The 11,017-nt window shown below is 38.3% G+C and overlaps 1 protein-coding gene across 1 annotated transcript; it reads left to right on the top strand.

Moving 5' to 3' along the window:
• The first annotated feature begins 305 nt into the window (after nt 1-305).
• LOC129248716 (uncharacterized) lies at nt 306-1,827 on the top strand. Its single transcript, XM_054888342.1, has 5 exons — nt 306-490; nt 555-848; nt 903-1,018; nt 1,081-1,168; nt 1,229-1,827. Exons 1-5 carry the CDS (start codon nt 385-387, stop codon nt 1,825-1,827), a joined length of 1,203 nt encoding a protein of 400 aa, XP_054744317.1. The 5' UTR covers nt 306-384.
• The last annotated feature ends 9,190 nt before the right edge of the window (nt 1,828-11,017 follow it).

The following is an 11,017-nucleotide window of genomic DNA, read 5'->3' as shown; positions in this document are numbered from 1 at the left end:
ACTCTTTTGTTAAGGGAACGACTTTTTTGCTATATTTGAAGTTATGTAACTAGATAAGGAACTCTTTTTGTAAAAATGTCAGTATGGTTTCTTCAGTATTTTTTGGTATTTTGTGGCTTATTTTTACTATGATTACACCTCTTGATTAATCCCATTAAGGATTGAGGACCGGTAGAAACGATTACACCTCTATGACCCGATTTACACGAGGAGACATCTGGAAGGGAGACACTGGAAATTCTCTTTTGATGTTTCATTCGCTTTCACACGGGCAAAAATGTTTCCGGGACATTTTTGACATTTTGCATATTTTGACATTTCTCTAATTTGTGCAGCGATTATTATTCTCAATTTTATAAAGTGAAGGAAATATTTTCCAAAAATATGGATAAAAAACAAAAGTGCGAATTAATTACAAGCATATTTCAATCCATTAGAGAAGCTATGCAATTGGACTCCGATGACAGCGATAAAGAGGAAATACTTTTAGGTATGTTACTAAGTGCTTGTAAAATGTGCACATACGATTTTTAATTACTATATATTCCTAATAGGATTGGCCAGATTGGGCGAGAAAGCTGCATCGTTGCCTATCAAGAGAGCCAAGCGGCAATGGATAAAGGAATGGAGGAAAAATAGGTGCGATCGCGGCTCGTTCGCCTTTTTAAACAAAGAATTGCTGGTACACGATGAGCAAAGCTACAGGAACTTCCTACGAGTATCAAAATCTCAATTTGATTATTTGCTGTCGCTAATAGCGAATGAAATACAACGCTCTGATTCGACTATGAGAGCCGCGATTCCCGCAGCAGAAAAATTGGCATTAACGCTGCGATTTCTCAGCACTGGTAAGTTAAAAGAAATGGTAATGTAGCATTGTTATGAGCGGGTGTTTTTTTCAGGAGAGTCTTACGTGAGTTTGGATTACCAGATCCGTGTATCCAAATCTTCAATTTCCATTATAGTTCCTGAGGTATGCAGTGCCCTTTATAACAAATTGAAATCGTCGTATTTAAAGGTATGCACTATTTTTAGTATAGAAATTGTAATATTTTGCAATTAATGACAATTTTTACGCAGTTTCCAAACAGCAATTCAGAATGGGAGGCCATTGCAAAAGAATTGGCAGTTAAATGGCAATTCCCCAACTGCATTGGCGCGTTAGATGGTAAGCATATAACTTTTCGTCCATCACGTACTGAAGGAGCTTTCTATTACAATTATAAAGGGGCTAGAAGTATAATTTTACTAGCCCTGGTGGATGCTAATTCCAAATTTATTTTCGTGGACGTTGGTTGTAACGGTCGCAGTAACGATGCTGGAGTATTTCTGCAAAGCAAATTAAGGGATGTTCTGCAAGAAGAGAAGGAAATACCAAAAGCTGCTTCCGATCGACGCCTACCGTACGTCGTAGTCGGAGACGATGCATTTCCTCTGCAGATGCATTTAATGAAGCCATATCCCTACCACACGCAATGCCAGGAAAAACAAGTTTTTAATCAAAGACTCTCTCGTGCAAGGCATGTGGTGGAACATGCATTTGGAATTTTATCCAATAGATTTCGCGTCCTTCTAGCTCCGATAAATCTGAAAGTGGCCACTGTAGAGAAAATTGTATTGACGTGTTGTGCTTTACACAATTATTTAATCGAAAATGGCGAAATGTTCACTGATGAGAGAGTAAACGCAGAAACTGTAAATAATAACCACTCAACTGATTTCGATGTATTCTACAATCCGCGAAAAGGTGCAGCAGAGAACGTACGTGAACAGTTTCTCAAATATTTAAATGAAGAAGGAAAACTGGATTGGTTACATAATAAATAATTTGTTTTTATTTATATATATGTAAACATTAGTCTTTGTTTTTGAATTAAAAAAAAATTCACTTCATGCGTAAATGTTTAACTGAAACAAAGTTACAAAAAAATGATTGGCTTTCAATGCAGTCTTTTCTTTAAGGCACTTTGGTGTTCACATTTCTTAAACATAACGTCTTATTATCTTATTATTACTTATTTACTAAAACATAATATTTGGCACGGAGTATAATTATCACTTTTTTTGGTGCTTCAGTGTCTAGAAATGAAACAAAAAAACAATTGTAATTCAACATTAACATGTTCCATAAGTTTTTTAAGCCATACCTACTTTATTCGCAAAAATCTTCTCCGTCAAAAACTCCCTCCATAGATAGCTGCAACAGATCCTTGTCTGACGATGAAGACGTTCTGTTTGATGTTGGAGTGCTACGCTTCTGTTGAGATTCTCCTATATATTTTTTATCACTGATTGGATTTCCCAAGCGGCGTCCTGCTGTTTATCAGGATCTATCTCCTCCATTTGATTGGAAACCAAAGCTCCCAACTATGCGTATTTTTTGCCATTTTGTTGTTTATATTCGATCATAGACCTAAATTCTGACAGCTCCTGTTGCACATCAGCGAACTGGTTGCTTTTCTATAAAAAACAAAATTTGATTTTTTTTGTATATTTATCGTCAAGTTTTGTACCTTTTTTCGTTTTTTCAGTGGCTCATCATTTACACTCGAGCTACCGGTTTCTGCGCTGTTTGCTGTACTTAAATTACTTGAGTTACTCGAAGAAGGCATCTGAAAAACAAATTTGTGAAACATGTTAAATTATGTCAGTTATGTATTGAAATACATTTTATTATTACTTCAGTATTGTCTTGGCTCTGCCTAGTTGCAACATGGCCTTCAAGGAACGATAACTGGTCAAAGCACCAAAGCTTTGCTTCGTATAAATCGTTTACTCCACTTCCCCTTTTTTTTGGAGTTTTTTTGTATACGTAGCTCCCTCATATATTGGCTACGGAGGTTTTTCCATTTTTTTTTTAACATCGTCCAGTGTGACGCCAAACATTTCCGTTTCCAATTTTTTATGGATATCGGTAAATGCTGACGCTTTTTTGCCTCGATCCATATACTCACTAGACCGAACATTATATAAGCAAGTATTTTCTTGCACATATGTACATATATTATAAGCTTTTCCACTGCTTCTCTTTCCCAATTGTATTCCATTTTTACTTTCCGATATACATACGTTTTAAAACACAGGACTTTATCTCACAAATGACGAAAACGAATGAAGCAAGCGTCAAAAAAATAGCTTGCAGCCAACTTCAACATTGAAAATACGGATAAGCACAAAGCGTGTCGCCGAGTACGGGAGACAAAATCCCTTCTCTCTTCCCCGACCGTCCTTCGTCCCCGAACAAAATGTTTCCCTTCCAGATGTCTCCTCGTGTAAATCGGGTCTATGGTTTTAATTCGTATTCAGTAAATTCAAACGCTTTTTTAAATGTGTAAAAAGGTTTTCAATGTTAAGAAGATTTGAGAGAAGAAGATTTAAGATTCTAACATAACCTTAAAAGGACCAACAAATCCTCGGTTCGTGATAAGGTGTCGCCTTGTTTGACACCACTTTCGATGGCAAAGTGTTCCGAGGTTGACTTTTGCACAAGGACTTTTCCTTTGGTGTTGTAAGTTAAGCGTAATAGTTTTTTGCTTATGCCGAGTTCCGTGAATGCTTGAGGGATTTTGATTCTAAGCACGCTATCAAAAGCTTGTTTGAAATCGATGAAGAGCATACAGATGCGCATCGCTGTTGTACTTGTAACATCTTTCAAGGCTTTGCATTAGATTGAAGACCTGGTCTGTTGTTGAGCGACTGGGGCGAAAAGCACACTGATACTCCGCCGCGCATCACATTTTTTCGAAGAACCGTTATATGAACAAAGTTGCCACATCCCAGTTTACTTGTATTGTGACAGATATACTTGTAAGAATAGCAACGTACATAAGTTTAGCAGCCATCTAAGTGCTACACTTTAAACCGAGGAATTAACCCAATTACGGACATGTGAAATGTGAAAATAATTACTGGAAGACAAAATCGCCAATTATTGATCGGTGATGGTGAGAAAAAAAGTTGAGCAACACGAAAAACATATGCTCGTATAGGTATAAACATATGTATGTATGTATGCTGTTGCAAGATGCAGGTTGCCTGTAAATTAATTGTGACGAAATCTTTACTCTGCCTATGACATTTCTTTATTTGCTTTTTTATGCACATGCAAGCCTATGTACACAAGTATGTATGTATGTATTTTCATTCATTATAATTTTTTTGCTGCATGCACCCGATATTTGTTATAGCGGAAGAGGCAGTCACCTGTAAAGTGCCAGCCAACTTTGAAGAAGTCAATGGAAAATAGAGAATCGAAGCAAATATTCTATATTGAGAACACAAATGATGCATGCAAAGCTGCAATGCGTTGTCCCAGTAATCAACTAACAACAACAACAACAACAACAACGCAAGTTTTAAATATAATAATATATATGTATGTATGTATGTATGTAGTTGTTGGCATGAAGTAAAAAACTGTGACAACAACAAACAAGTTGAGCAGAGAAAATTTTGAATAAGCCAGACAGGTAGTTAAAAAGATGGCGAAATGGTAGTCAACGCTCGTGCAAAGAGGAAGTCCGCCACTGCATGCGAAAAGGCGGGTAGGAGTTTGGGAAAACATGTGTTCAATGCTCAGTGGCACAGTACTCCACTTGACCAGCTGAGCATTGATTGCTGTGGAATTTGCAACAGGAACATGCAACGTGCTGCATGCAAAAAATAGTAGCAGGTTGGCTTGTTGCAGGTAGTTAGTCGTAAGAATATTATGTGTAGTTGTTTTTATTTTTATTTCTATTTTTATTGAGATTCTACTACCTAGTAAAAGTCTGATTGTATGGGAGTAGCAGCAACGCGGAAATACTAATAAGAACGAAAAAGAATTTGAGACGAAGGTGTAGAGCTGCAGCAATCGGCTACCGCAAATTCATGTCAGCAGAAATGTGCTTTGGCATTTGAGAAAAACCTTGACCACTGATCGTCTTATATACTTGTACAGGGTCCTGCACTTGAAGTGTAACCAATTAAAAAGGCCATAAATTTAGTTTGGAAAATTACTTTTATTCAATTCAAAGTAAAAAATGTGTGAAAATAATACAAAATTAAGAATCAAATTACTTTTGCTCGATAATACCACCTTGACTATGCCCTTGAGATGGTCCAGAAACGAATCGCAAGCTGCCCAAATGTGACTTGCAGATATTTTGGTCTACTCGCGGACAATGTTTTTTCTCAGCGCTTCGAGTGCGGTGAATCTTTTAGTTCGGACTTTGCACTCCAAAGTGGCCCAAAGAGAATAATCCATGTGATTCGCGTCTGGTGAATTTGAGAGCCATTATGTGGGGGTTATGAAGTTCAGAACGTTTTTTAACCATTCTTGGTTCACTCAAACTTTGTGAAACGGTGCCGAGTTCTGTTGAAACGTCTATGGTCTGGCACCAAAATCTTTGTCTGTTCACGGCTTCAAAGCAACCTCCAGAATACTTTCCCGATAATATTTCGCAATTACCTTGACGCCAGGCTCGATGAAAACGATTGGAGAGCGCCCATCTGCGGTTAAAGCGGCCCAAACCATTTCCTCTGACTGACCTGCTATATAGCGCAGAGGCAATGGATGGCAATACAATCTAATTAGGCGGCTCGTGGAGTGATTAAAAAAATTATAGACTCGAAGACTTTTTTTTATTTCACATGAGTTGTAAATCGGTATTCTTTTCGAAAAGTAAATATTTTTAGAACAAACTTACATAGGTATAACGAATTCACTTGGATGACTCAAACTCTCGTATGAACGGTCAGTCAAATAAACCCTATCATTCAGTGAAATAAGCAACGTTCGGAAATTGACCGCTTTTGGCCAAGCGAAGCAACTCCTTCGCTCTCTCAACTCTGACTTGTTGCTGCTTTGGTGTGAGATCATGCACCTTTTGGATCTGGTAATGCTACCTTGAGATCATTTTGCAGTACGCGGCGTATGTTACGGTCAGATATTTTCAGTTCTTTCACCATTTGATTGGCACTTCGTCGGGGAATTTGCTCAAGTCGCTTCTTCACTTTTTGAATCATTTCACGTAACGTTGCATCTTTTGATGACCACGCCGTTTCACGATGTTACCAGTATCGTTGTAACGAGTAATGGTGCGATATACAAATGCTTTATTTATGCCTGTGCATCAGCTGCGCGAGCAGTCTGAAGTTGGTTGGTTTCGAATGCCGGACCCTGTAGTTTTTCACAATGAATTTCTTAATATGCTGCTTTCATTGCTTTGTGTACAGATACCTTTTCTGGCAAGTGTATATACGAGGTGCGTTCAAAAAGTATCGCGAATTTTAAATTTTCACAGGTTACGTATATTCGAATTTCGATTTTTTTGTGGCGATATGTTAGTACTAATGTCTCTCACTCATGCCGACGAGTTCGGCCATTTTGAATGTTCAATTAATTGTTGACAGCTGCTTTGCTTGCACGTGTTTCAGCTCGTCCTTGATTTTTACCTATCCAAAAAGATGGGTTAAAGAACCTGTATCAAATTTTGTGAGAAAAACGAAATTAAGTTCCGAATGTTTACTGTGTCATACGGAGAAGCTACTTTGGACCAAAGCAACGTTTATCGGTGGTACAAAATGTTTTCAGAAGGCCGAGCAGATGCGAATGACGAAAAGCGTGCCGGACGCGTGAGCACTTCAACAACAGAGGAAAAAATTGATGAAGTGAAGAAAATGGTATTGGCCAATACGAGGGGTGCCTTTTATATTTCGGAATTTGGCAACCCTGGTGTTGCAATCTGGCAATTGACAGCTGTATCGCAAAGTTTGACATTTTTTGGCTTTTACGTACTCAGAACGTTTTGAATTACTAGCGCTATTTGTGTTGTTTACAATAACTTAAAAGATTCATCTCGGTCCAAAAATGGAATTAAATCGTGAACATTTTCGTGCGATTATTTTTTACAACTTTCGACGTGGATTAACTCAGCAACATTGCATGGATGAACTTAATTCATTTTTTGGCGATGAAGCTCTATCAAGGACCAGTGTTTGTCGATGGTATGGTGAATTCAATCGTGGTCGTAGTTCACTCCAAGACGAATTTCGTGAACGTCGTCCAAAATCAGTTGTTGTTCCGAAAACCATTGATGCTGTGCGCGAACTGATATTGCAAGATCGTCATGTGACCTATCGTGAGATTGAGACAATCTTAGGCATTAGTGGGACCAGCATACATTCAATATTGCATAAATATTTGACTGTCAAAAAAATTTGTTCGCGTTGGATGCCACACAATTTGTCAATCGCTCAAAAAAAGGCTCGTGTCGATTGGTCGAAGGAACGTCTATGACATCGTGACAGGTGATGAATCATGGATTTACGCGTATGAGCCCGAAAGTAAACAGCAGTCGACTGTATGGGTGTTTCAAGATGAGCCAAATTCAACAAAAATTGTTCGCGCACGAAGCACTTCCAAGCAAATGGTCGCCTGTTTTTTCGGAAAAACTGGATATGTCGCAACCGTACCACTAGAACAATGCAGAACAGTAAATTCTGAGTGGTACACAACCATTTGTTTGCCAGTTGTCTTCCAAGAAATTAGGAAAACCAATCGCCAAAGACGGATCACTCTTCACCAGGACAATGCGAGCTCTCACACATCGGCTCAAACAAATGCATTTTTGAGCACCCAAAAGGCCTGACTTGGCACCGAATGACTTCTTTTTATTCCCGTGCGTAAAAAACAAACTGAGAGGATAACGTTTTTGGACACCTGAAGAAGCGGTTGCGCCATTCAGAATGCATGTTTTGGAGGTACCTCATTCAGAGTGGCAAAATTGCTTCGACAATTGGTTCAAACGCATGCAAAAGTGTATAGATCTTCATGGAGAATATTTTGAAAAACAATAAAATGATTTTCGATGATTAAAATTTGTTTTTGTTCTCTAATCCCTACATATAAAAGGCACACCTCGTATTAGAGAAGTTACTGAGGACCTAGACATAACGATTGGCGCATGCCATTCGATTTTTTCAATGATTTGGGCATGAGTCGGGTCGCCGCAAAATTCATACCAAAACCGAGCATAAACATTGCCAATGAGATGTTGGACTCTGTCCGCGACGATCCAAATTTGCTCCAGAGGGTCATAACTGGTGACGAATCGTGGGGTTTATGGTTATGACGTGGAAACCAAAGCTCAATCATCTCAATGGCCACGCCTATTATCGAAAATTGAAGTTGCGTGAGTTAGCTGATATCGTAAAGATATCACAAGAACGTGTTGGCTTTATATTGCATGAGCATTTGACTATGAGAAAGCTCTGTTCAAAGTGGGTGCCACGTTTGCTTACTGTTGACCAAAAAGAAGAACCTGTTGATGATGATGGCTAAACAATGGCAAAACTTCATGAATTGAACTTCGAATTGCTTCCACATCCACCGTATTCGCCACATTCTGCGAACTACTGGCTATTCGCAGACGTAAAAAAATGTTCACTGGGAAGAACTCTCGCTCAAATGAAGAGATTACCGCTGAAACTGGGCCTATTTTGAGCCAAAAGGTAAATCGTTCAAAAAAAAGAGGTACTAAAATGTTAGAGCGGCGCTGAAATGATTGCGTTGCTCTTGATAGAAATTAATAAAGCTAATTGTTTTACTTTTCAGCCCATGTGTTAAAACCTACCTCGATTTCTTACAGTTTTAAAAATGGGTTTGAATTTGCAACCTCGAGTTTGTATTAAATTTTGCCTTACAAATGTATTCAATGGTGAGAAAACTTTACTTTAGAAATGTTGAGAAACTGATTCGATAATGATACTCTAAAGAAACCAGGAGTGGCACGAACGCTTTAGGCCATCGATATCGAAAGCTGATGAGAACAACAATAAAGTGATAAGTGAAAAAAAATTTGATCAATAGCCGCAAATGAGTTGGCAGAGGATTCGAACATTACTTATGGATCCAATCAGGACATTGTAGTTGATGATTTGGTTTTACGCCATGTTGCTAAAAAGTCGGTCCCAAAGGACCTCTATTTTCCCGAAGGACAGCGTTGATATCGCCAAAGAAATGATTTTTAAAACTGAATCCGACCCAATATTCATCCAACGCATCATTACTGAAGACGAGACGTGGACTTATGAGTACGACGCGCCACTCAGACGTTCAGGTGGACCGAATGAATCAAAACAAAAAAACACTTAATTTTCAGTCGAAAAAGAGAACGATGCTAACGGTTTTTATGGACTACAACGACATTGTGCACCACGAATTTTTTCCAGAAGTTCAGACAGTTACTAAGGACTATTTGGGCGTTATGAGACGTTTACGTGAAGTCAAAGAGAAAGGATTGGTGGGAAAACCAATCGTGGATTTTGCACCATGATAACGCACCGCCACACAGTGTCATCATTATTTCGTGAATTTTTGATCAAGAATGAAAGGAATACCATCCAACAGTCATCGAATTCACCTGACATGGCTCCATGCAACTTTTTCTGTTTGTTCGAGTCAAGAAATCACTACGGGCAGCGCGTTTTAACAACCGAAAGCAGGTAATGGAAACATCGAAGACGGCTCTGATGGCTGTACCGAAAATAATGTTTCAGAAATGTTTCGAGAGCTGGATTGAACGCTGGTGTAAATACGTTGCAGTTGATGGAGAGTACTTTGAAGGCGATAATATCACTTTTGAGGAATAAACTTGTATTTTCAATTTTCTGAATATACTCCGGAAGCTTTTTGATCAAGGCGTTATTTCAGTTGGTTTTTGTTTTTGCTAAATTCATGCATATTGTTGTTGTATTGCACTTGGAACAGTAGCAGCAACCGCAACACCCAATTGGTTTCTGCTGCCAGCAGTTATTCAGTAATAGAGCAGCAATTTTTAATACAGGCGCATTGATCAACAGGCGCCTCACCACATTTCGCATACCTTAATCTCTTTCTATTCTCCACTGATGCGCATGCGCATGCGCCACTGCCAATGCCAAATTAGCGAGAAAAGTAGGTTAAATCGAAAGATTGCTAGAAACAAAAATTAAAAGTATTTATATTTATTATTCCATGTTTGCGACATACATACATACGCGTATGTGGGTATGTTTGCCTGCAGATGCAGGTGGCAGTTGTATGTCGCCCAACATCACGTACAATGTGCAGTTGAGTGTATTAAGCAATTTGGTTTAAATATTTGTTGTTATTACTTGTTACCACGCTCCGTGCTACTCTCTCATTATATCTTGCAGCAGGCATTAATCATACTTTTATAAACATACTTCCAATTAACTATACCTGTTGCAACAAATTTATTAAAAAGCACTCACTCTTAAATTTTGTATCGAACGCAAAACTTCAAAGTGATAGAAGGAAAGTTTACGCTCGTCGAATATAGTTGTTAAGGATGTTTGAGCCGAACTATTATTTTCATTGGATACTGCTATTATTACCACAGTGGCTCAATAAAGAACTCGGACATACATAGCAGGCAGCTGCAAATTCGAAATTTTTGTTAGAAATTCGAAATTTTTGTTAAATATTTTTATTTCTAAATTTTTCTTCTATTGTCTATTGTTCCAAATACCTGAGTCTTCATCTACACCATTAATCCCGCTGAGCGGTGGGAGGCCGCTTCTTCTCTGTCTGTGGCACTTTCCACTTTTATTTATTTATTTTTATTTAATTTGCGTTTCTTTTATTTTACAACGATTTGTTTGCTGTTCGGCAAAGGGTACATAAGTATTTATTTCTGTAGAATTATTTCTGCTCTACAAAACTATGTTAATTGTATTTTTGACTTAGTTAATTTTTTATTAGTTTTGAGGCTTAGAAATGGAATAGCCCGGAGGTAAAAATCAATATTTTCGATACCTGCTCTTCTTTGCTTTTCGTCGAGGTCAAAAAGTTGCCAAAGCAGAAGGAGACGGTTTCATAGACGAGTCCACAGCACGGAAATGGTTTACAAAGTTCAAAAATGCCGTCCACGTTTGCAAGGTTAAAAAAAGTTGACGTCGATGACACGTCCCGCAGCGGAAGACCTTCTGAATTTGACGAAGAACGTCTCAAATCTTTTTTGAAGGAGAACGG

This window comes from Anastrepha obliqua, chromosome 5 (genome assembly GCF_027943255.1).
Source record: "Anastrepha obliqua isolate idAnaObli1 chromosome 5, idAnaObli1_1.0, whole genome shotgun sequence".
Lineage (NCBI taxonomy): Eukaryota > Metazoa > Arthropoda > Insecta > Diptera > Tephritidae > Anastrepha > Anastrepha obliqua.
The sequence above is the reverse complement of the archived record's forward strand: the minus strand, read 5'-3'. Positions and strand labels throughout refer to the sequence as shown.

Coding starts and splice junctions, on each gene's coding strand:
- LOC129248716 (XM_054888342.1), top strand. CDS start 385: ATGGATAAAAAACAAAAGTGCGAATTAATTACAAGCATATTTCAATCC. Junction 849..902: donor GCTGCGATTTCTCAGCACTG/GTAAGTTAAAAG, acceptor TGTTTTTTTCAG/GAGAGTCTTACGTGAGTTTG. Junction 1,019..1,080: donor TGAAATCGTCGTATTTAAAG/GTATGCACTATT, acceptor ATTTTTACGCAG/TTTCCAAACAGCAATTCAGA.